The sequence below is a fragment of the Rutilus rutilus genome (genome assembly GCF_951802725.1).
Source record: "Rutilus rutilus genome assembly, chromosome: 21".
Classification (NCBI taxonomy): domain Eukaryota; kingdom Metazoa; phylum Chordata; class Actinopteri; order Cypriniformes; family Leuciscidae; genus Rutilus; species Rutilus rutilus.
The window spans coordinates 8990440-9018286 of NC_140226.1; the positions used below are offsets into that span (position 1 = coordinate 8990440).

Consider the following 27847-nt stretch of genomic DNA (forward strand, 5'->3'; position numbering starts at 1 on the left):
AACATGTCTATAGTTTTATTCATTTGTATTTATTAGTTTTATTTTTTTTAGTATTTTATTTTAGTATTTCAAGTTGAAATATTCAGTAATGCAACTTGAAAAAGAAAATCATTTTACTTTAAAAAGAAATAAAAAATTGACTGTTAGACTTAGTCTACATACAAAACGCTCCTGAACAGACGGTTTGCATCTCACAAAACGTAAAAAAAAAAAAGATAATTATTTTGCATAGTATGCAGCATTAGAGCACATTTCCCCCTAATTTGCATTACCATTTACTCATTAATATTAATATCAGTGATTTAAAATATATAAATAAATCTATCTATCTATCTATCTATCTATCTATCTATCTATCTATCTATCTATCTATCTATCTATCTATCTATCTATCTATCTATCTATCTATCTATCCATCTATCCATCCATCCATCCATCCATCCATCCATCCATCCATCCATCCATCCATCCATCCATCCATCCATCCATCCATCCATCCATCCATCCATCCCCACAAAAACCAATAGCTGATTATTCAGAATGTCAGAATGATAGATTGATTTTCTTAAGGAAAAAACAAAACAAAATCTCTCCCAACTAATGCTGTAAATTCTATAGGGAACCCTCTCACTTTGTGCATTACTATAATATTAAAGGTTGACATTAACAATAGAGCCCAAACTATTATATTCAAATGCATTTTATTTTCAGAAATAATAATTAAACAGTTTCATTTATAGTATACAACTCATTTGCACATAAGAGAGTTTCATAAACACTTGTCTTCATTTCGTCAAACATACATACATAATTAACAGTAAATAAGCTCCTCTCTAGTGTTTTTTCTATAGTTAACTAACAAACCAAGGTAAATACAACATTAAGTGACATAGTTCATGAGCTGGTTTATTGGCATCTTTACGCGGTTGAAACAGTGATTGAGTGATTACATGAGACATGATGAATTTTGATAAGTTGAACTGTATCTTTCAACATACCCTTGATGTTCATGCATTTTTTGTGCTATAACTTGTATTCAGAGGTCAAATTGTAAAGAAACTTCAAAAGGGAGGGTGAGGAACAGTGCTCTCGTAGCTAACCTTACAAAAGGTTTAAACATTTTTAAAACATTTTTATTATTAGGATTAAAGGGAAACATAAAATTCTACATTGGCATTATTCACGAAATAATTTATATGACTGCAGTATCTTATGACTAAGCACCAGACTCTCTCTCTCACACAACACAACACAACACAACACAACACAACACAACACAACACAACACAACACAACACACACACACACACACACACACACACACACACACACACACACACACACACACACACACAGAAACTGTCTAAAGTGCCACTTTTGAGCTTATGTTGAGCTGTGTTTTGTAGCTGTGGCTTGAATGGTTTCTGTGCAGATTTAAACAGTGTCACAGGAACATGGCTCATAGTTTTTATTTTATTTTATTATATGCATAAATAAATGAATACATGCATATGTACATTATCATGCATTCACTTTCAATAATTGAATGCAACTTTGACAATGATCCCTTACTATTAGAAGTAACAAAGCACAAAACTCTTTGCGATTATTTAACTTAAAGAGTTCTGAGAAAATGGGATGCATGTCAGATCCACATCATGTGCAGCAGGTCTTAAAGTGACAGCAGCCTAATAAACCTGCTTCTGTTTGTCATTAAGGATAAATAAAGAAAAGAAGAAGAAAAAAAAAGTGATAATCCCTTACTGCTCTTGACTAAATAACTTTTGTAGCTTTAATCTATATTTAATGTATAACTTATGCAGTGACGTCTGTGAAGTGTTTGGTAACTTTATTCAATTGATATCCTACCTGTTAGACCTACCTAAAAATCTTAAAGCACAGTTTATAAGGTTACATGGGTCAAAAACAGCAAGAAAACTATGGGCCCTATCATACACCCGGCACAATGCAACGGCAGGCGTGACAAGTGTTTTTTGCTAGTTTCAGCCTGACGCAGTTATCATTTTCACTTCCTGTGCCACGTTGTTTAAATAGCAAATGCATTTGTGCCCATCTGTGTGCCCATGGGTGTGCTAGTCTGAAAATGAGGTGTGTTCGGGCACATTGATGGCGCGTTGCTATTTTGAGGCAACTGAAATAGACTTTTATTTTAATTTGGCGTGTTTGTTTGCTGCTGCTGCCTGTGTGTTTAATAAGCAGAGTGTACGCGCGTTGTGGACCCGCCTATAGGCGCACATTACTAACGTGCGTTAGTAATGTGCGATTCCACTTTTGCTAGTTTAACGATGGGAAAAATGATCGGATTACAATGCAGGAATAATAAAATTAATAAAAGGATTACAATGTAAAAGATTATTATTGTGTACATAAAGATATTATGGAATCCGGCTTGACCCGTAGATGGTCTGCTTGCGTACTCTAGAGAAGCGTTCAGTCTTTCCACTATCAAATTCCGCCATGTAAATAGCGAATCCGCCATGGCGCGAGTGCAACTGGTATTTAAAGGGAATGGGAGATGAGACTCTGATTGGTTTATTGCACGTTACGCCCAAAACACACCCATTACTCATTAAGAGAATACAAACAACCCTTTAGACCATGCGCTGGGTGCACCGACCATTTTTCCCGTCGTTAAACTAGCAAAAGTGGAATCCACTGTCCGAATCGGACACGTCCTAAGTGCACTTGTGACGTGCTTTAGACCATGCGCTTAGATCGTTAAAATAGGGCCCAATAACTTTTTGTTAATTTTGACAGGACATGTAAAAATCTGAGCATGTCTGACTGGCCCAATAAAAAAATTGAGCACTGATTTTGTTAATTTGGAGAATTTGTTAATTTGGAGATTAAATGCGAAATTATTACAATATAAAAAAAAATATATATATATATATATATATATATATATATATATTTTTTTTTTAAATGTTATAGGTGTCATACATACATATACATATATATATATATATATATAGAGAGAGAGAGTCTTCTAAAGTACCTACAGGGACATCAAGGGGAAAATATTTCCCTCTTTTGGGAGACCAAAATAAATCCCTGAACTTAACTTCACCAGCTGGCTACTGGTAATTAAATTGATTGGTACATTGGACTCATAAATATATTCATTAGAAGTACAGACTAGGGCAATTTTCACATACACTAATCAAATTTACAATGGTGGTCCGTACTGAAAGAGTTGTATAGCAAAATTGCTGTCATTGCAAAAAACAAGACCCTTGAGACTGATAGAAAGACTGGAATCAGGAAAAACTCCTTGGGAATAAAGCCTGCCAACATCTGCACCTGGTGCTACAGGAAAACGCCAAGTGAACTCTGTTTCACATGTCAGGAGAAACGTGAAGGCTTTTCACAGGCATGTTTGGTTATTCTCCAACCAGTCATTCCAGTAGGAGGAAGTCTGATGCTGGATTAACAATTTCCCACACAGATTACAGAACCTAAACTAATAAAACTCCATCATCTGTCTCTGCAAGAGTCATACACAGTCTTTAACTGAAGAACATCTTTAAATGTAGCTGAAGCTTCAATGGAAATAAAGAAATGGAACTTTAGTTCTTCTACGGAACACAAAAGAAGATAATTTAAAGAACGCTACGAAATGGAAGAAATGAATGGAAATATACAAACCCGATACCCCCAGTACAATCATTTTTACAACTCATAATTTTTAAAGGTAATCATATCAGCTCAAAACACCTTGATCATCTTAAACCTTAAATTACAACACAATCATATTTGTATTTTAAAAACAACTGCAGAATGTGAATGACGCAGCTATTTTAGAGGTAAAATGACAGTATCTCACATACAGTATGGAGTCGAGCACTAGAGGTCACTGTAAGGATCCCGTAAACATCAGCTTGTATGGCACACAATGGAGAGATGCTCCACAAAAGACTGACTCATGGTCAGCGTCATCATTCCTGACCGTCTGTCGATGTACAAGCACTCAAAGTCTTTTAGTGAGTTAAACAAAAGGTCCTGACCAATCTGCTTTCAACTAGTGGCCGTCCTTTCTGTTCACAGAAACCTTCACACATGCATGACTGACATCACAGGAGACTGTGACTCAGCAACAACCCAAAGGATTTGGACTGAACATTTCAGATAAGTGTTTCTCAACTGGTTTTGCTCCAAGAAATCAAGTACTAAAACTGTTTATCATTAAAAAAAAAAAGAGGATGGTTATCCCATGATACCACAATGCGCCACAGCATGGGGTGTTTTGATTAATCACCGAAGGCATTATTGTGACTGCTTAGCAACAAGCTGGATTTGTTTACATCAGCATGAATTTCAAAAATCACATTTCATTGGTTCATTGGTCCATTGAGAATTCGCTATGAATATTCACAAAGTTGGAATGCTTTGCTTTACAACGATACCAAACTTACCAAACAACTATACCAAACTTGTGCTTTGGGGAAGTACAGTCGCCGAGAAGTGAGCTGAGAAAAATGGAATTTTTTCATGGATTAAAACAAACCCCCCCAAAAATATTTAGGAGGGTACACCTCAGAAAACGTACAAATAAAGATCATTTTAGATGTTTAATTGTAATTTGGAGCATAGGCTAGTCGAGGGCTTAATGATTTTTTTTGTGAGAACCTCAAATTCGATTCAAATTCGACAAAACATATTTTGAACAACATTGGACGGCATTTACTTTTATTGTACAGACAAACAAATAAAAAACGAGGCATTTTTCAAAATACCTTTTTTGTCTCGTATAAAAGCATAAATAGAATCTGTTAATCATATAAAGTGATTGTGTCTCTTCGTAAAATTTGGAATAAATCGCTCGATTCAAATGGACTAATTTTACGATCTCTTTATGAACTTTTTGAAGTGACAAAGTGGTAGTTGCGTGGACAGTCAATGGAGGGACATGAATCTCTCAGATTTTATTTAAAATATCTTAATTTATGTTTCAAGGACAAACTAAAAGTCGTACGGGTTTGGAATGACATGAGGGTGAGTAATTGATGACAATGGTTTTGTTTGTTTTACTAACCCTTTAAGTTCTTGTCAGATAAGAATGAATCGTCTAGAACTAATTTATTTTGAGTTTGATTGGTGAGTTGAAGGTGAGTCACCTTGACGTTGCTAGCGCCACACTCTACTGTTTGAGTAACACGAATTATGATTAATATGATTTGAAATTCATACACATAAAGCATAAACAAATACAGTTTCTAACTTTTCAGGCAGCAAACTGATCCGAGACACCATAAATCACGAGGCAGTAAGTCACAGACACCCGAGAGAGTACGTGAGGTGTAAAAATGTAACTTCATGTCTTCTGTCACACACACCACACACACACACACACAGACTGACAGAGTGGTGTGCACTGTTTTGCAGGCCATCTGGGAAGGATTTATTGTGCAATTTGGTTTATTACCGCTGTGGTCTTCGACTAAGTAGCTTGCTCACAATAACAGTCCGAGCAGCGCAACACCTGGCCTCTCCTAACAATAATAAATCCACGAGGGAGGAAACCCAAAATTAATGAAAGGTTATCACCATCATGCCCTGTTTAGTGCTCACTGCTGAGACGAGCGGGTTATTTATAGTGCTGAGAAAATAAACACGAAAATAGGGCCGTAATGCCAAACAAACCGTGTCATTTTGGGATTGTCAAATGAAGAAAACACAAGTAGATCGACCACTTCGAGGAAATTACAAGGTGCTGAAAAGCGGATGAGACGTTCCGTATCCGTGAGACGTTCTTCAAAGCTCGATGTCTGGTGATCTGAAACATTAATCATTACTTTCTTGAGTTCATTAAATTGAAAATATGCTGTAAATTACATGCAACACAATGTATGTCACAGCTTTATCATGTATATCTGTAGTTTTACATGATGGCATGTGGGCTCGATTTAGATTTTAATAATGTGATTTATAATACAACCAACTGATTCGTTGGGTATTTATTGTGCCTTAACATCATGCCAGCTTCCTTGGCTATTTTCATGGCGAGCAACAAGTTAAAATGCTATAAAGGAGCAATTTATGAACCTATATAATTTGCTTTGGACTAAAAACTCTGAAATGGTCTCAGGATGGACTTTGCTATACAAAAGTCAGAACAATTTCATAAAATATGCTTAAGAGATGGCATGAGGAGAATAGCGGAGGATCTTCATTTGATATTAAGAAGTGAGTGAGTGATTCTGGGATGTCCTATTCAGCATCATTTACTTATGATCTGATTCCAGCAATTGTTAAAGATGCAACTTTAACCCACATTAGAGTTAATTTCATTCAGTTTGATGTTTGTACACTGATCCTCAGTGTTGGGGAAAGTTACCTTTAAAAGTAATGTGTTACAACATTGTGTTACTCCCTAAATAATTGCATTACTTAGTTACTTTTTATGGAAAGCAATGCATTGAGTTATACTTTTGCGTTATTCTTTCACACCCTGGGCTGGGCTTGCTTATTTGATTTTAACAACAAAAACGAAACAAAAGTCATATTTTTGCCACATGGAAAGGCCCTTTCACACCAAAAGTAAAATGAATAAGCCTCAGGCTGAAGGAAATGCAAATGCACACCAGTAGAGTAAAGGGCACCACTCAAACAAACCTTTCAGCTGTGCTGCCATTCTGGATTACAGAAGAATAGAACACAGGAGAAGAAAGTTAAACACTCTTAAAGGATTTGTTCACCCAAAAAATAAATGATCCCATAATTGACTCACCCTCAGGCCATCCTAGGTGTATATGACTTTCTTCTTTCAGCCAAACACAATCAGAGTTATATCACAAAAAATATCCTGGCTCTTCCAAGCTTTTTATAATGGCAGTGAATGGTACCATTTTTTTAAGCCCAAATAAGCACATCCATCCATCATAAAAGTAATCAATACGGCTCCAGGGGGTTGACAAAGGCCTTCTAATTATAACTTTATATACTGTAATCACTAGCTCCAGGTTCTGGCCGTTCGCGCATTAACAAGAGAGTTGAGTTCCGGCAGAAGAGTGACCTCTGACCCGACGCATGACGTATGATGTAGGTGTAGCGTAAGCTTCGGTGAGAGTAGATGCCTCTCGCGGTTCAAACAAACAGGGATGGGCAACAAACTCAAGCTCCACTGACATTTCTCTTTAAATATTCTCATTTTAGACTTCTAATTCGTGAATGGTGTTTTGTGTTGCTCTATCCTCTGCGCTTCTGAGATTGTCAATACGTCATGCGTCGGATCAGAGTTCACTCTTCCGTCAAAACTAGACTTTCGTACGGGCGTAACTGGAAGCCAGTGAATATAGTAGGGGTGTGCAGATGGGAATATATCTGTAACAAATCGCTAAATAATTTGTATCTGTATTCGAATAAAACCGGAAGTGGGCGGGGCTTCACCAGGAAGTTCGTACAATTACTTGAGAAGACCGTTGTGTCTATGGTTTTACAGCCTAGCTGTTTTCTTCGTAGTTATCACTGAACAAAAATGCCTTGAATAACTGATAATTTCTTTTTTATTACGGTTAAAATATTTAAATATCTTTTAACTGTTGGAGCCGGTAGCCTCATATAGGCAGTGCAATGAGTTGTAATTGAGGTGTAATGCGGTTGTGCTTCAGGCGACATGAGTTCGAGTCCCGGCTTGAGGACCTTTCGTGATCCGATACATAAATATTAAATTATCTTCTAATTAAAACAATAATGCTAAACGATAAACAAAAGACAAAAATGCAAAGCTGAACAAATTATAAAGTATATACCTGCATAAATGCCATCTCCAAGAGAGAGTGAGACAAAGAAATATCATGTAGCTTATCATATCATACAAAGTTTAAAACATTACTAACAAAGAGATAGTAGTAGAAAATGTATATGTATCTTAGTTGATTAGGCTACTAGAGCTTTCCTCAGCGAGAAGGGGAACATATGAGGGCCCTCGTACTGCGTAAAGCGTCAGAAAAAACTCCATTGATCTTCACAATAAAATGTGGGGCCTTTTGCTCTGCAAGACCCCAAATCAGTGTCAAAGAAAAATGAGTTGATTTTAACATTCTGGTAATAACAGGGTCTGAAATCTTTTGTTGCCAAAAGCGTACCAGTGCTGCGCAAATATTTAGTTTGATTCGGCTTGTGTTCGCATTCATATTCCGCTTCTATATGACAGATTCAGCCACTGTGATGGTTTGGCTCCGAGAAGAGAAACAAATGTACCACGTTTAATTTGAGCATACAAAATAAAACCAAGCAGAACCTGCGGACCACCAGCTTGCCTGATTTAAGAGCTCTCCAACTCAACAGGCTAAAGGTTAAACCAATGAATGTTAAAAGCTGCTTTACTCCTTTAGGCGAGAGAGGGCACCGTGCAGCTACAGGGTGAAAGGTTAAAACCACCGCAACGTGTCAGAGTTTGCTACGTGACCCCTACAAGATAATTCTCTGAGTGAGTTTCCAAACTCAAGGCGCCCTCTGAGCGTAACCAATTATATCTGGAGTCAGCGTGCCAGTAATGCGCAGGCTGCTTCCCGGTGATATTTGTTGGGCTCCGTTCAGGGGAATTCTGGTCTGTTACAGTCAGTGTTTTGATTTGCTTGTGGTAACGGCATGACAAGGTGTAAGCCGGGGAGGAACGGTGTTTATCCAAGCAGTGAAAGCAATTGGCTTTGTAAGCACAGTTATTTACTTAACTCGGCGCAATTCTCATATCACATTGCAGCGGTCGGACTGAATGTGATCCATTTCAGAAGGCTGGAAAAGCAGAGGAAGCATTTGAAGAAGGTGGTGTTCCCTTTGGAGGGAAAACAGGCTGCCTCTGATGATGCTATTTATACTTAATTACAGATTTCAGTAAAACCGTTTTCCAGATGCAAATGTCTCGAGCTAGTTATGCTAGTTACCTTAAGCTCTTATCAGCACTCATGTTTGACCCCAAATGACCTGCTAAAGGACTCTGGTTAACCCTATAGGACGAATTAGGTGTTTTCTGAATCATGATTATTCTCGCCAATTAGGGCTGTTACAGTTTTTACCACCGCTTTGGTAATGGACCAACTACCGGCGGTGACACGGTGGTGTTGGGTGGCTTAAAGGGATAGTTCACCCAAAAATGAAAATTATCCCATCGTTTATTCACCCTAAAGCCATCCTAGGTGTATATGACATTCTTCTTTCAGAGTTAAAAAAAAAATGTCCTGGCTCTTCCAAGCTTTATAATGGGTGTCAATGGGTATGTTTTTTTTGGAAGTCAATCAAAGTGCAGCCATCCATGATTAAAGTGCTCCACACGGCTCTGGCAGGTTAATAAAGGCCCGAATCCAAATGTTTCCATGGCTGCAATGTAACATTTAATTGCTAACTTATTATTTCTTTTGTAAACAAAGCTTTCTGCTTAACCCGTGTCATAATATTTACGTAATACAGCGTTCACGTACAAAAAAATGTGTTTTGGCGGACCACCGCCGGTGCTACCGGTGACACGGTTGTCAAGTTATGCGCCAATACGTGTAGCCACAACCTAATGTGCTCAACCATAAAGTTTATATTGAAATTATGAACAACATGAAACCAAAATAAATTCACTTCATTGCTTCATTGGTCTGCATTTACATTTCATTAAAATAGAGCACACTGCATTCTTCTAAAGAAAAAAAAAAGTTTTAAATAAAATAGAACTGCATAGCAGGGAAAATGAATATTATTTTTGCCTACTTTTCAGAAGCCAATCAAATCCCCAAATATCTGTCACATTGTGGAAGTACAAGAAGTCTGATGTTCACACTTACGAGGTTGATGAGCTGAGTGTGCACTATGTCTTCCACCAGGGCGGCGGTCTCGTGCAATGGTCTTCGAGCGTCACCAAGGGCAAACCTGCAAGTCAAAAACATTTCAGAGAAATTATAACCCACTTTACCTTTCATTCTACAGATAGCACATTTTAAGCTCTTGACCAACATGTTTCACAATCGCTATAAGTGAACCCTTAAAATCTTTAGATAAATAATCTAAAATAGATTCTGGTATTGCCATCCCAGCGAGTAAATGTTCATAAAATGGCAATTAACACACAGTTAAGCCCTCAATTGGGTAATAAAAAGGCATCACTCATTCATAGCAAAAGCTGACATTCATTACAGATGGCTTGAGTGTCCAATACAAGAGAGCTATTTACAAAATCTGAAGGCCTTTATTCACAGCTTTTCCCACACTGCAGCTGCCAAAGCTTCCCACATTGTGCTTAATATCGACACAGCGGTTTCATCCAATAGTAGCGCAAACCACCGGATGGCCACAGACTCTCGCCTTTAAAAGATGAGAAGATGGGAACTTCCATGAGAAGCTCAACACTTTCGATGGAAGAGGATTCATCAACCAACATGTCTGGCTAGAAACAGCATTTCACAAAAATCCATGACAAATGATTTACGCTTATTTCATTAGAAGAAGAAAAAAGCCAATTTTCTTCAAGAAGTGACATAATTCTGGTCGAAAACCACACAAGTTATGTCTAAAAGAGTTTTATCATTGGCTTTTATCTATCTAGCTGATTGATTTCCCTCTACAAATTACACTTGCCAAATTTTAAGAGTATATGCAACATTGGCAAGATTAAAAATGCTAAAACTAGTGCCTAATTACATTTTCATTTACTTTACATGGTTGGGAGACACTTACTGTATAGAGTCACCTACTGCTCAAACTCTGGCTCCATGTGTCTGGTTAATAGATATCTCAACCATAACCGTCTCAATTAAATTTGATTGCATTCCTCTTTCTTTAACTAAATGCATTTTAATCCAAAAGCCTCCCAGAGGAAAAACTGTAATTTACTGCAGAGTTGTAATTTATTCCATTTGTTTAGTTCCAAAGCATTTCAGCTCAAAACAGGACACTAGTAAGACAATATTGAGAGCATCTAGATACTTCAGACTGAATAAAATAAATAAAATAAAATAAAATAAAATAAAATAAAATAAAATAAAATAAAATAAAATAAAATAAAATAAAATAAAATAAAATAAAATAAAATAAAATAAAATAAAATAAAATAAAATAAAATAAAATAAAATAAAATATGATCTGGACAGAAGCTTAAAAACACTTTAAAATTTATTTAAAAAAATAATAATAATAAATAAATAAATAAATAAATAAATAAATAAATAAAATAATGCATGTTAATGTAAAATAATAAATGCTTTAGACTAAAACGCAATAAGAAGGGAAGTTTCTGTCATCCCAATGACTTCTTCCCAATATTGTTTTTTTACAAATACATTTGATACACTGATAAATTTGATATATTTCTAATGTCACCATTAATGGACATTAATATGGATTTTGACATCATATATATATATATATATATATATATATATATATATATATATATATATATATATATATACACATACAGTATTATCATACATCTCTCTGGTATGTTTAATTCTGATTCATCAATGAGTTTGTTTGTTTCCTTGTTTTTTATTTGTTTCTCCATGCCAGCTTCTATGGCTATTTATTTTCATGACCAGAAAAAAAAAAAAAAAAGGTTCTTAAAAGCCAAAAGCTAAAAGCTCTAAAACTATACTTGATTTTAACTTCGTTAACTGAATAAAAAAGGGTTTTTTTTATTTATTTTTTTTATATGGGGCACAATCTAATAAAACATGCTTTTTCTAAAGGATTTTGACAACAAAAACATGTTGGTGGATCTTCTAATATTAAAAGTTTGTGTGCCAATTGGTCAATCAGTCGATCATTATTACAAAATAAACCCGTTTGTTTTGATGACCTAGGATGCGTTTCCCAAAAGCATCGTGAGTTAAGTTAATGATAGAGAACATTGGTTGCAATGGTCTTCAGGATCAACTTGGGCTCATGATGCTTTAGGGAAACGCAGCCTCGTACATTATTCATTATTTCTTACACAGTTTAGAATTTTTCGACTCAGTTAAAAGGAACGTTAAGCACAGAAAGATAAAGATAAAGCACAGATAAAGCTTTTACAGTTTGATAACTTTTATAGAAATGCTAATATTACTCAATATCTCCAAAATGAGTTGCACAACCATGATCATGCAAGCTGGATTTCAATGAAACTTCCCCCAGCATTTGAAATACCTTTGACCCCCTAGTACCGTAACTAACATCACAAGCGCTTAAACCGAGCCCAGCCTCACGATAAGAATCGAGTCCTTTCTCTAAGTGTGCACACATGATGCCAGACAGCATCATCAGTTTTGCTAAAATAAGCTGAATGTTTGGATAGAGATTTTGTGTTCAGAGTGCGCCGCCGATGTTTACACGCCTGCGGTGCGCTGACGGCCTCCTCCGCCTCTTTCCATCTCGCCAGCTGCCCGGATTTGCTTAGAAACAGAAAGAGCAATGTGACTGATGTAAACACATTGATTTGACAGTCCTGATTCCAGAAAACAATCAATGTTTAAATACAGTGCAGAGATCAGAGATGGTTACAGTAAACATCTTGTCCACAGGGACCCGGGGGCCAGACGTCTCTTACACTCTGTGACCAACGCGATACAGTGTGTCAACAGAGGAAACTAAAAGGAACAGCGGGACTAGCTTGAAAGACAAAAGTTGAACCAGTTTACTTTCTCGATACATATTCCTGGGGCCTTGTTTATAAAACTTTGCACAGATTTCATCCTTAAAGGGATATTTCACCGCTGGAAAGATGAATGTGTATTTAAATTGGGTCATTTATGTAGTAGAAATGTGAAATTATTTTAGACGTTGGTGCCTTCTGGACTGAGAAAAGCCAGAAAATGTATTTTTGGCTCATGTGGATGAAAGACAACAACTCCCAGAATGCACTTGCTTCGCTGCCCTACGAGGCCACTCCCAAGCCACGCCTACCGGTTACAGACGGCAGTATCGGAAGAAATGATACAGCTAGGCTACTAGTTGACTCGAAACTGAAAAGACGCCGTTTTATCGTGAGATCCCCCTATGGGCGGGTTTGAAAGCATGCGGAACTAGCGCCTACTACTGGCTGTAGTCTCTCGCCTCTCGACAAAAAAGCCTCCAATGACGCAAAATGGCGATTTTTTTGACGTTCTTTTTCCCAAACACACAATACAGAAATCTCTCGTCTCAGGGGGACATGAGGGAGGGAAGCACGGTCACTCGAAAATACTACCGGCTTTCTACAGATACAAACTTTAATGCTAATCGGTGAAGTATCCCTTTAAAGTGTGCGTTCGCACAAAAGGCAGATTTTGCGTACACACAAAAATTTTCAGATTTGTAAAACTATACATACACCAGAACCTGTGCAACATCACTGATCATTATTCGCCCGATACTGCGCTTGTGTACCCGTCTCGTACTCGTTAAAATGTCCCGTTACCATAAAACGATACCACACATCATGTAGTGTTTGTGTCCATACAAAGAAAGACAACAACATAACAAACAGAGATATGGAGATATGAAATGAGGCGTTTATATTGCACTTTATAATATGTACTACTGTAAATCCAAAGCGCTTTACAATCATATCAGGGGTCTCTCCTCAACCACCACATCAGAGATTAAAGATGTAATAAATGTATCTAATTAATATAATACTAAAAATAAATTCAATATCTACGCCTGTATAGCGGCTGTGCGCGAGCTGATGAGTAAAGTACAGAGTGGATTGAGCGTGCAGTCATATACACGTCCAAGCTTGTTGAGCACACATCACACAATATATTACAATAACAACATATTTTAATACGCATAATTAAGCATGTAATAACTGAAGGAAACATCTATTTGTTAAACGAATTAAGCCTAATATGATTCATATTTTTTTGGTTTCTCTACCCAATATTATAAAAATGGGCTATTTGTTTATTTAAAATTATTATATTTAAAGGGATAGTTCACTAAAAATAAATTCTGTCATTAATTACTAACACTCATGTCGTTCCAAACCCGAAAGACTTCTGTCAATCTTCAGAACACAAATGAAGATCTTATTGATGAAATCTGAGAGCTTTTCTGTCCCTCCATTCATAAAGTTCACAAGTTCATAAAGAGATCATAAAACTAATCCATAATCCAGTTTAGGCCAATTTTCTGAAGAGACACAATCACTTTATATAATGAATTAGTTTTACAATCTCTTTATGAACTTTTTGAAGTATCAAATTGGTAGTGTAGGCTAGCTGTCAATGCAGGGACAAAAAAGCTCTCAGAATTCATTAAAAATATCTGTATTTGTGTTCCGAAGATGAACGAAAGACTTACGGGTTTGGAACAACACAAGGGTGAGTAATTAATGACAGAATTTTCATTAAAAATTAAAAACTGAAATAATGATGCTGAAAAGTCAGCTTTGATCAAAATGTATTCAAATAGAAAACTCGGCTTAAATAACATTTCACAATATTACTGTTTTTACCACATTTTTTTATCAAACAAATGTAGCCTTGGTGAGCATAAGAGACTTCTTTATATATATTTCCTGCCCACTTTAATACTTGGGTTTCGGGGTTTGAATCAATCACGAACTCTAGTATGAAAAACAATGATAGTTATAACACCAATAATTAAAACAACAGAACTATTCGCTTGTACTCACTTCATGGTGGCATCAGGTTTACATGTAATGATTCTAAATTTTAAACATCACAAAATCCCCAAAGTTATTGTTACATGGTTAACCGACACAATTATGATTGTGAATTCATTCAGCAGACGGCTGGATAAATCAAATTAGGGTTGTAACCAAAGTATGACTTGTTTTATATAAAAACAATTTGTGCTCTCTTAGTTGCATGTGCTCAGCCCTCGGGCAGCACACGCTGACTTCACTAACGTGGGCAGGGTTTTAGGATAATATTTTCATTTCACAACGTTAGAGTGTGTCTTACTTAGGTAGATAAAGAGAGTGGCTTTATCCCTGTTCAATCAGCAACTACTGTTATCCGAACCAAAGCACTGAATCAAGTCATTGAGGCAGTTTTAAGCCCAAGATAAACTGCAGAACGGCAAACTCTGTTTATATTTCAGGCTCTCTCGTGGGCCGTGGAGACGAGTGCAAGATCTGCATGGGGAGGAAGGAGAAACTGAGGATGGAGGAAGTTTCTAGACTGTAACATGCCGTCCTTAAACACTGTCACGCAGTCTGGCTGTCTCACCTGGGCTCTGACATCACAACACCGTGAGAAAACATCCGCGTATCCTGGAAACAACTTCAGAACTTCAGAAAATAATACACTTTTTTTTAGATGGCCAGACCATTGACTCAAACTAACCACGGCCTTATTCTTCTGCAAAACAAGAAAAAAATGAAATAAAATAAAAAGATAGGATAGAATAGAATAGAATAGAATAGAATAGAATAGAATAGAACAGAATAAAAAAAATGAATAGAATACAATAGAATAGACTAAATTAGAATAAAATGAAATAGATTAAAATAAAATAATAAAATAAAAAGAATAGAATAGAATAGAATAAAAAGAATAGAAAATAATAAATAAAATTAAATAATACATAAAATTAAAAAGAATAGAATAGATAGAATGAAACAAAAATAAAAAATAAAAAATAAAAATAACAACAAAATAAATTAAATAAATTAAAATTTACATTTAAATATAATATAGAAAATAAAATAATAATAATAATAATAATAATAATAATAATAACAACTAATGTTATTATTAATCATAATAATTATTTACTATAATTATAAAAAACATTTAGTCATGCATAAATTAAATACGGTAAATAAATACATTTATTTAAAAAATATATGTTTGCATCACAGCAGATAATTTGTCACATTCTTAATGGTCTGAAAAGTAGGCCTAATTTTCCTAAATATAATTTATTTTGATCCAGGGTGAATTGTGGTCTGGAAATGTACTGAGATTCACTCATAAGATATAAAAGAAATCTACGTCTAGAATTTGACTTCCAACTGACAGTTTCAACAGTATCTGCAATTTTCATCAATGACTTCAACATTGGGTGGCTTTCACATGAGATCACAGCACAAGGAAAGCATCTAAATATTGTGGGTCACTTTAAAGACACTGAATGAAAAAAAGCCAGTGTTTAGCTACAGTATAAACCGGAAAAAGTGAATATTTCCTGTGTGTGTGTGTGTGTGTGTGTGTGTGTGTGTGTGTGTGTGTGTGTGTGTGTGTGTGTGTGTGTGTCTCTCTAATTTTGGCCTTAGAAACCTTTTAGTCCTTCTCCGGACCGTTCCATAACACTTTATGCAGGATTTTTCCACTTTGAAATGTATTTACAGCGTGTGTGTCTGCCATGGAGTTTTCCAGGCTCAGAGGCGTTTATAGTGATAGGGTGGGGTTGTGCTGGACCTGGGCTATTTTCAGACAGAGGAGACGGCAAAACAGACGTCAAGTTTGATATGAGGGAATTCGAGTGCACAGACAGCGAGTTTTATGAGCTCTGAATTAGCGCAATGAGAAAGTCCAGATTATCTGCATGAAGCATAAAAGGGACACACTTTAAAATTAACAGGAAGGCAAAATCGACAAAGACTTCATCAGTGCACGTTATTCTATTCTGATTCTGAAATCATCATCCCTCTTACTTTTCAACTTCCCTTTAATCACCTGGCATTATTCTGCGATGTAACAGCCACTTTTCAAAATCCTATTGGATAAAGGTAGCCTCTTTAGTCTTTTTTTCCCATATAAACACCCTGCTTCACTTAGAAAACCATCCAATTACAGAAATATATATATATATATATATATATATATATATATATGGAGTCTCCAAGTGTCATGGAGATTTCAATCTGATGGTTTACTTTACTGGATATAGCAAATGATGACAAAATGAACATATTAATGAACATCCATTGTCTTTAGGGAACTTGTGCTAGTCATGTTGGAACAGGAATCGGGCCATCTACAAACTGTTCCCACAAAGTTGGGAGCATGAAATTGTCCAAAATTTGTCTTGGTATGCTGAAGCATTAAGAGTTCCTTCCACTGGAACTAAGCGGCCAAGCCCAACCCCTGAAAAACAACCCCACACCATAACCCCCCTCCACCAAACTTTACACTTGTCACAATGCAGTCAGGCAAGTACCGTTCTCCTGGCAAACGCCAAACCCAGACTCGTCCATCAGATTGCCAGACAGAGAAGTGTGATTCGTCACTCCAGAGAACTCGTCTCCACTGCTCTAGAGTCCAGTGGCGGCGTGCTTTACACCACTGCATCCGATGCTTTGCATTGCACTTAGTGATGTAGGGCTTGAATGAAGCTGCTCTTCCATCGAAACCAATTCCATGAAGCTCTCTATGCACTGTTCTTGAGCTAAACTGAAGGCCACATGAAGTTTGGAGGTCTGCGCCTCAGCATGCACTGACCCCGCTCTTTGATTTTACGTGGCCTACTACCACTTCGTGGCCGAGTTGCTGTTGTTTCCAATTGCTTCCACTTTGTTATAATACCACTAACAGTTGACCGTGGAATATTTAGTAGTGAGGAAATTTCAGGAATGGACTTATTGCACAGGTGGCAACCTATCACGGTACCACGCTTGAAATCACTGAGCTCCCCAGAGCGACCCATTCTTTCACAGATGTTTGTAGAAGCAGTCTGCATGCCTAGGTGCTTGATTTTATACAACCGTGGCCATGGAAGTGATTGGAACAGCCGAAGTCAATAATTTGGAGGGGTGTCCCAATACTTTTGGCAATATAGTATCTATCTATCTATCTATCTATCTATCTATCTATCTATCTATCTATCTATCTATCTATCTATCTATCTATGTATGTATATATTACAGAGTGCAATTACAGAGGTCAAACGTTTCCTATAGTTTTTCACCAGGTTTGCACACACTGCAGGAGGGATTTTGGCCCACTCCTCCACACAGATCTTCTCTAGATCGTCAGGTTTCTGGGCTGTCGCTGAGAAACACGGAGTTTGAACTCCCTCCAAAGATTCTCTATTGGGTTTAGGTCTGGAGACTGGCTAGGCCACGCCAGAACCTTGATATGCTTCTTACAGAGCCACTCTATGGTTATCCTGGCTGTGTGCTGCGGGTCATTGTCATGTTGGAAGACCCAGCCTCGACCCATCTTCAATGCGCTAACTGAGGGAAGGAGGTTGTTCCCCAAAATCTCGCAATAGATGGCCCCGGTCATCCTCTCCTTAATGCAGTGCAGTCGCCCTGTCCCATGTGCAGAAAAACACCCCCAAAGCATGATGCTACCACCCCCATGCTTCACAGTAGGGATGGTGTTCTTGGGATGGTACTCATCATTCTTCTTCCTCCAAACACGTTTAGTGGAATTATGACCAAAAAGTTCTATTTTGGTCTCATCTGACCACATGACTTTCTCCCATGACTCCTCTGGATCATCCAAATGGTCATTGGCAAACTTAAGACGGGCCTTGACATGTGCTGGTTTAAGCAGGGGAACCATCCGTGCCATGCATGATTTCAAACCATGACGTCTTAGTGTATTACCAACAGTAACCTTGGAAACGGTGGTCCCAGCTCTTTTCAGGTCATTGACCAGCTCCTCCCGTGTAGTTCTGGGCTGATTTCTCACCTTTCTTAGGATCATTGAGACCCCAAGAGGTGAGATCTTGCATGAAGCCCCAGTCCGAGGGAGATTGACAGTCATGTTTAGCTTCTTCCATTTTCGAATGATTGCTCCAACAGTGGACCTTTTTTCACCAAGCTGCTTGGCAATTTCCCCGTAGCCCTTTCCAGCCTTGTGGAGGTGTACAATTTTGTCTCTAGTGTCTTTGGACAGCTCTTTGGTCTTGGCCATGTTAGTAGTTGGATTCTTACTGATTGTATGGGGTGGACAGGTGTCTTTATGCAGCTAACGACCTCAAACAGGTGCATCTAATTTAGGATAATAAATGGAGTGGAGGTGGACATTTTAAAGGCAGACTAACAGGTCTTTGAGGGTCAGAATTCTAGCTGATAGACAGGTGTTCAAATACTTATTTGCAGCTGTATCATACAAATAAATAGTTTAAAAATCATATATTGTGATTTCTTGATTTTTTTTTTTAGATTATGTCTCTCACAGTGGACATGCACCTACGATGACAATTTCAGACCCCTCCATGATTTCCAAGTGGGAGAACTTGCAAAATAGCAGGGTGTTCAAATACTTATTTTCCTCACTATATATATATATATATATATATATATATATATATATATATATATATATATATACACACACACCGATCACACAAATTCACAAGTTACTAAACTCAACCATCGGGACACAGAGAGACAAAACATCTATGAACATGCTTAGATTTGAATGGATATGAATGGAGGTGAATGGAGAGCAAAGTCTAGTGTGACCTTTCATCTCTTGTCTCACATTTAAGTGAAACCTCGCTGACTGCTTCTTTATGGCCATACACACATCACTCTAATGGACACACACTCCGTGCTCTGTTTCTACCCGTCAAATGACACAAAAGCTCTGAATGTCTGTTTAAAAATCTGTGAAGTTGCTGGCAGACACTGTCTGGTAAAATAAACAGTTGTGGCAGCTCCAGTCGTAAGTGAAAGCACAGTTTGTTATTTTGTTCAATGCATTGGCAAGCGTTATTGAGACCTTCAACACTTATTACCGACCGCTTATTTGACTTCGTCCAAACAAATACTGCCATTTCATGTACGATCGAGGAACACGTTTCTGAAATATTCACAGTGGACATGTTTCAACGCAGGTCAAATAGACAAAAGCGGAACGTTCTAGAATCACTCAGATGTTACTTTAGATCCTTCATTAAGCATCAAACAAGTTCAAAATCGCAAATAGCAAATAATGTACAGCTATTTCTTCGAAGCACAATTCTGAAGTAGTCACAATGTTTGAGTACAAAAATGTTCCACTTCTTTTAAATCATTATGAATCAAACGCATTTAATAATGAAAAATAAAATGTGCAATGATGACGGTATAAAAAAAGAGACCAGGGTTAAATGTCCAATGCATATTGAATAATATTTTGTATTGTTAAACTCAATTCTGCAGATTTAATGCCATTCAACATGCCCTAGAAAGACTGAAAACAGCATATCAGAACAAATGGCACAGTCTACGATTCCTGTGTTGAGGTCTGAGTGATCAAGAACACAGATCATTCATCCTAAGAAACCCAAGGCCAAAAGAAACTGGCAGGACACTTTCATTTGAGGTAAAAGTTGCTGAAAAGCACCTGGAGCTGAGTGCTGGACAACACGTGAACCCCGCTGCACTCGGCACAAAACCCCAGAGAGTTCCTTTATCACAAACACATGCGACCCGCAAATCACAGTTTCTGCTGCCACCACGTAATGAAGATAAGTGAGTGATTATTGACGTGTGCCTTTTCCCTCGCTCCTAATCACATTTAAACCTCTTAGGTTTGTGGAGAGATAGGAGCAGGAGTCTAAGAAGTTGAAAGGGGTTTGTGCTAAAACTGAGAGAGTGTCATGGACATTTTTTGGATCCCATTAGACTTTGTTACTCTAGAGAGATGCTCGGTATGACAGGTTTATTTTTGAACAACTAAAAACTTTTTAATCGTTTATTTAACAATGGAGACGATGGACAGTCCATGGCTGCCCCAGAATTATATCTACAGAGCTAAATTTCATCTGCAGTTCCTGGGCAGGAAGAAAGGAAACATAAGAGCATATTGCAGAGTTAAGACATTAATCAATAAATAGCATACATAACAAACCTAACATTTAAACATTTCTTTACATTTCAAAAAATACAATAGCACAAACACTTGATGTAGTGTGTAATAGAGTAAAAATGATATTGTCTCCTAAAAGAACAAATTGATTATTCGTCATTATTTCCAGTTTCACTTCCTGTTAAATACCTAATGTAACAAATTTCCATAATGCCAGGCTTTGGTCTTCATTGGATGCACACGAACAACGTCTACTGTGACCCGCCCTCAAACACTGTAGCTGATGCTGGAAGAGTTTTTATTCATGTTGGTGACATGTCAAGAATATGTCGTTTTCTGCGCTACAAATCCACTTTCCATGAACTTCAAAAGGATGAAGACTCACGCTGGATAAGGGTGATTGATTGATTGATAAGGGAAAAACTGATGCCATTGTTACTGTTCACATAACTGTGTATACAACGCTGAAGAAGCCTCCGGGGCTGAAATATATTAGTTATATATACAGATATATTAGTTTCCGACACGCGCTGTAAGCAGTAACCAATCACAACAGACTCAGCCATCCCACCAATCAGAGCAGACTCGGGGAACAGAGGGATTTAGAGGGACTGAATCTTCGAACAAACTGTTTTCAGACTCTTTGAGAAATGAAGTGATGTGCAATGTATATTATGAGAAAATTAAATAGTTTTTTGACCTTGGATGAATGTAAACCAAAACATTCAGAGGAGAAACAAAACAAAATGAGAAATCTTTAAAATAGCAAAATAAGGGTAATTGAAATAAATAAATTGGAAAAAAATGAATGGACAAAACAACTAAAAATGAATGATTGATTGATTGAAAACAAAAAATAATGAAAGAATGAAACAACAAAAAAATTGAATGAATGAATGAATGAATGAATGAATGAATGAATGAATGAATGAATGAGTGAATGAATGAATGAATGAATGAATGCATGAATGCATGAATGAATGAATGCATGAATGAATGAATGCATGAATGAATGAATGAATGAATGAATGAATGAATGAATGAATGAATGAATGAATGAATGAATGAATGAATGAATGAATGAATGAATGAATGAATCAATGAATCAATGAATCAATGAATCAATCAATCAATCAATCAATCAATCAATCAATCAATCAATCAATCAATCTCCGGGTGCATCTTAAATAGCTCCCTATAGCTCCCGAGCTTGTGAATCAGTGTATCGTGTACATGATTCCAGGCACTGCAATGTTGTATAACGTTACCGTTGGTGTTATTTTTTTATGCTGTTTTACACATTGTTCTGTTACATATCCTTACAACATTTTAGCTGAATATTAATGATAAATGCTAACCAGATGTGTTGACTACCTGTCTAGCGATGTTCGTTTATGCTGACATAAAATAAAACACAGTTTATCTTTTCATTTGTCTTTTCATAGGTCAGACAAATAGAATGAGCCGACTCATTCTATTTATTGAGTCGGCTTGTGCGTTTTATGTTTCAATCTATAGTGTTTCATCGTCATCTAATGGCCTGGCAGAAGAATACAGCGTTTTTTGTCGTTTTCGGTGGGTTCCATCATGTGAATGGAGATGGTTTTGAAACGGAAAACTAAAAAGCAAAAACTTATCCGTTTTACACAGTCATTGTCTAGCTTTGTTTGTTTATGTTGGAGGTTATGTACTCTATGAATGTACTCCAAGAAGGACTTTCCTGTGTTTTTGGATTTCTGGTCCTGTGGAGTAATATAAGCGACTGTTGACTTGTGTTTAAGGTACTCTCCTGAGATATTACCTTTTTAGTTTTGGCTGCATTGACAAATGCCATCCTGTGTTTTCCTGTCAAGTGAGAAAACTTTTAACTTTTAAAAATAATAATAAAAAAAAAAAAAAGAATGAATGAGTGAGTGAATAAATAACTGAATGAAAAAGTAATTTTCATAAGAGAACTTATTAAGCACACATAGAGCACATGTGATCATGAGTTTCCGTTGGCTGCAAGTATTTTTGGCTCCTAGCACATGTAATGTGTTTGTTTTCCGACATGTCAAAAAGCTAAACTTCTTTGTGTGCAATGCCAATTAAACAAATAGAATCATACCTATTGGAAATGTCAACCTCAGTGAAAGCTCTGGATCTCATCTGTTTGCTTACATTCTGGTGCAGCGATGTCAAAATTGCACTGTAAACCAACATTTGCAATATAATTCAAATGCATTGCTGACTAAACTACTGTAAGTACTGAGAGGAGACACTGACACACTCACACTAACTCAATGACAGACGTGTCTGAAGATGGCACCAATAAAATTCAACAGCATGAGCTCATGATGTTTGCAGTCGGCCCACATGCAAAACACAAAAGAACAAGAGAGTTTAACCAGCAGACAACTACAAAATAACAATACAACCCTAACTCAGGTGAGGAAACGCTGAGGGAAGTACAGTGTTCCAAAGAATAGTCTCAATTACCTCGAAATTCAGTGGAAAAAATGACTGGGAAGGTGAAGTATCTCATTTATGATTTCAAACTGGTTTCCCAAACTCTGCCATTGATCAGCCAAACAGATAGTCCATTCAATACTATAGCATAGAGTATACATACCATACTATAGCACTATACCATACCATGCCATACCAGATACTCACACCATTGGGTGAATCAGAATTGTTTGGTCTTATTATATAACACCTGAGATAAAACAAAATCGTTTTACTGAAAAAAGTTAAAGAAACATTATAAAACAGGACTTAAATGATGTCCTTAAAAATACACAACCAAACTCCTTAAGTTAGCATACTGTAATGAAACAAATTTTGTTAATACTTTTTCCTCTATGCTTTGCTTATGTTAGAACACTTTTGTTTATTTTGCTATTTACATTATTGTTGCTTTGTTTCTATTCCTTGCATTGTTGGCTATATAAAAAATATATTAGAAAAATACACCACCAGTCAAAGGTTGGAACATATGGGACATGTGGGACATATTGAATGGCTCCTCCCCCTTTTCAAATATCCAATAGCGTTTAGTTTACCTCACAGACTGTAAGTCGTACTTGACAGCACCATGGAAGAGAATCCGAGCGCTGGTGATACGTTGGATTCAATAGTAGAGGAGTGAATAAATTCTAGCCATTTCATTCTTAACCAGAGTACAGTTGGAAAACGGAATAAAACTCAAGCATTTGAGCAACAGAACACACATCTCCAACCCATATTGATCTGTGATGTGTCAACGGTCTCTTTGGCCAGGTGGTATTTATGGCATAGGGGGAGGGAGTCGCGGGACGCTTCAGATTCTAGAGAGCATTTGATTGGACAGAAGATGTGATGAGAATCTGAAGTACGCTGTGATGTCATAAAATCCGTGATCCATTTTAGCAGAAGTGAGAGACTGTAGGTTTTGAATGCTTATATCTCCTAAATTAATTTTGTCATTGTTTTGGAACACACAGCTTATTCATAACCTTAAGGCTAACATATTCATATTAAAGGCTAAAACACTTAAATTTTGATTTCAGGGGGTAAATCTAATCTAATGAACTAATGATGATATTATGAATGTTCTGATCCAATCTGACTTCTGACCTGTAATGCTGCCTGGATCATAATCATACACTGTTCGTTCGTTGGCCAGAGGAGAACTGGCCCCCGACTGAGCCTGGTTTCTCCCAAGCTTTTTTTCTCCATTCTGCCACCTTGATGGAGGTTTGGTTCCTTGCCACTGTTGCCTTGGCTTTTGGCTTGCTTAGTTGGGGACATTTAATATTCATCAATATTATTGATCTGCTTTACTTAAGGTGGACGATGATGCAATTTTCTTCTAGAAACAAACTTTGTTGTGTTATTTTCATGTTATCACTGTGAAGCTGCTTTGATACAATCTGTATTGTAAAAAGCGCTATATAAATAAAGGTGACTTGACGGCTTCTGCTTTTAAACAATAATCATGCTGTCTAATCAGCATCTTGATATGCCACACCTGTGAGGAATATATATATACACATACACACACTGAACAAAATTATAAACGCAACACTTTTGTTTTTGCCCCCATTTTTCATGAGCTGAACTCAAAGATCTAAGACTTTTTTTTATGTACACAAAAGGCCAATTTCTCTCAAATATTGTTCACAAATCTATCTTTAAGAATGTTTTTTGAGCATAAAATCTGCATATTAGAATGATTTCTGAAGGATCATGTGACACTGAAGACTGGAGTAATGATGTTGAAAATTCAGCTTTCATCTGAGGAATAAATTACATTTTAAAATATATTAAAATAGAAAACAGTCATTTTAAATTGTTGGGTTTTTTTGTTATTGTTTTTTATTAAATAAATGCAGCCTTGGTGAGCAGAAGAGACTTCTTTTAAAAACATAAAAAATGTTACCGATCTAAAACTTTTGACCAGTAGTGTGTGTGATATATATAAAAAATCATAAAATATAATAAAATAAAATCATACTTTATAATAATTATACTTTTGTGCACCTAATGAAGATGGTTATGGACCTTATGAATGTCCATAGTGAGCAGAGCTAGAAACCAGACAGTGAATAGTGTTGAAATGTGTAGCTGTAACTTGCTGTATAGCAAAATGTCTATCGGTGGACACATTTCTATCACTACCAGTATATACAGCTTCATCCGGCCAACCCCAGTCTTTCCTGCTCTGACAGCTGGGCTACTGATCGTTTGACACATTTGACATCAGATGGGGTACTGATGCCTGCTCTGTGAATCAAGTGAAGGCCCTGGACAAACTCAACATGCCAGTCTTCAGCTGCGATCTATTTTGCTCTTGGCACGCACAATGTCTTGGCTCTTTCCGGTTGGTCAGACTGCTGGTTGTGAATCAACATTTACATTAGAGCATCTGGGCATAGCTGTCTCAGATGTGATGTGCATTTTGTGTGAGGGAAAACGGCCAAGAACTGCAAGACGTCCTGCAGGGTGCTCGGGCTATTAAAAAAAAAGGAAAAAAAGAAAAAACACATTGAATCCAAACCGTTATTTAAGCAAAATTGCACCAACAACAGACCGCAGCAAATGGTAAAATTAGGGTTCGAGCCACACCCACTCAACCGCCATGTCAAAAATACAATCCCACTAATAGGGTGACACAGTGGACTGTTGCGTTCGAATGTGTCCAGTCATGCTTTGAGAATGACGAGCGCTCTGCCCACCGTGAGGAAGAGGAAATCTTTGTGTTACTCATATCAATCAGCTTCAATAACAGGATATGGTTGATATTGGTAATTTTGAAATACAGAAAAACAAGGCTTAAAAAACAACCACAGCTTCTGTTGGCGCAGCGTTCTCGAGTGCTTGTTTAAAACCGCCCACCTCGTGGGGAATTCGCAGATGTTTAGCTGCTTGTTTAACTATTTTCCTGTTATGAAGTTTGGGTTGCTTAAAATTGAACTTGTAAATCTCAAGAATGTGCTTAGGTAAATGAGTGGATCGTAAATGTGAAAAATGGCCATTTAAAACGATTTCAGACGAAAATGTCCCAGCTACAACGACAAAGCGAGCGCTTCTGCGTTCACCGCGGTCATTAGAGCTTTAACAAGTGAATTTAAAAACACAGTAACACAACCACACCCGGCAAAGCCAAACATACTGCAAACATCTGTTTGACACGGTAGTCCGTGTGAAATCTAGGCGAAAACCAGCATTTCTCCAAAGAATAAATAATTTGGTGAGAGAATAAGTAAAAACCAATAGCAGCTCATTTGTATTATAAAAAGATGTCATTCAAAGCCAGTTTACAGAAAGCTTTAACCAAACATTAACTGAATTCTACAAGAAACTGATTAGTTTCAACACCAGTATGTGTATGCTAACCAAAGCTTACAGATCACTGACTGAAAAGATTTTTACATTTACCATTGTTTTAGGGGTAAGAATGAAAGAATGAGAAGAAACAACAACAGCAAACTGTCACTGGTCATTAATCAGGCCAGTAAGATCACCGGACTAACTCACAGTCCAGGACACATTTTTACCAATTTGTGTAAATTCAGATCTATAAGGACTTCACAGATTCTCTCCATTTCAGATGCTTCCATCTGTACAGCAGAAACAAACTTTGTTGCATTATTTTCCTGTTATCACTGTAAAGCTGCTCTGAAACAATCTGTATTGTAAAAAGCGCTATATAAATAAAGGTGACTTGACTTTACTTGTAAGTAAACTGAAAATTCCTACTAAATTGTGTACACAAGAGCCATAATAATTGCAGTAATTAGAATAATGTCAATGTCAAAGACAAAGTTCCATGATGAATTCGCAAATTGAACTGCTAAAAAGAATATATGTATGTATATAATTAGTATACTTTTACATTTACATTTATTCATTTAGCTGACGCTTTTATCCAAAGCGACTTACAATTGCTATATATGTCAGAGGTCGCACGCCTCTGGAGCAACTAGGGGTTAAGTGTCTTGCTCAGGGACACATTGGTGTCTCACAGTGGATTCGAACCCGGGTCTCTCACACCAAAGGCATTTGTCTTATCCATTGCGCCACACCACCCCGTACTTTGAACATCAAGTCAAGTCAAGTCAAGTATATTTGTATAGCGCTTTTCACAATACAGATTGTATCAAAGCAGCTTCACAGTATTAAATTAAAATAATACAACAAGGTTTGTTTCTAGTGGAATTTATTGATTGATCAAATCAAATTAAATATCCCCAGAATATCCCCAACTGAGCAAGCCAAAGGCAACAGTGGCAAGGAACCGAAAAACTCCATCAAGTGACCTAATGGTGTCCTAAAACTCCATCAGGTGACCTAATGGAGAAAAAAAAAACCTTGGGAGAACCCAGGCTCAGACAGGGGCCAGTTCTCCTCTGGCGTTTATTAACTAGAGGCCGGATTGTAATTTGAACTGTAAAATTAAAAATATTATATGAATGCCTGGCTGAAGAGATGCGACTTTAATCTAGTTTTAAACTGGGAGAGCGAGTCTGAGCAACGAACACTATCAGGAAGGCTATTCCAGAGTTTTGGAGCTAAATGCTCTCCCTCCTTTGGTGGATCTGGATATCCTAGGTATGACCAAAAGCCTTGAATTTAGTGATCTTAAAGAGCGCGATGGATTATAGTGCGATGGAAGATCCGTTAAATAGACTGGAGGTAAGCCA

At 37.0% G+C, this 27847-nt stretch overlaps 1 protein-coding gene across 2 annotated transcripts in view; it reads right to left on the reverse strand.

Moving 5' to 3' along the window:
* The window catches only part of supt3h (SPT3 homolog, SAGA and STAGA complex component), a 131622-nt gene that overhangs the window by 61195 nt on the left and 42580 nt on the right, over positions 1-27847 (reverse strand). For both annotated transcript variants that reach the window (XM_084393631.1, XM_084393632.1), the window contains exon 3: positions 9792-9876. In XM_084393631.1, the coding sequence (XP_084249757.1) occupies positions 9792-9876 (85 nt within the window). The remainder of the gene's footprint in view (positions 1-9791; positions 9877-27847) is intronic.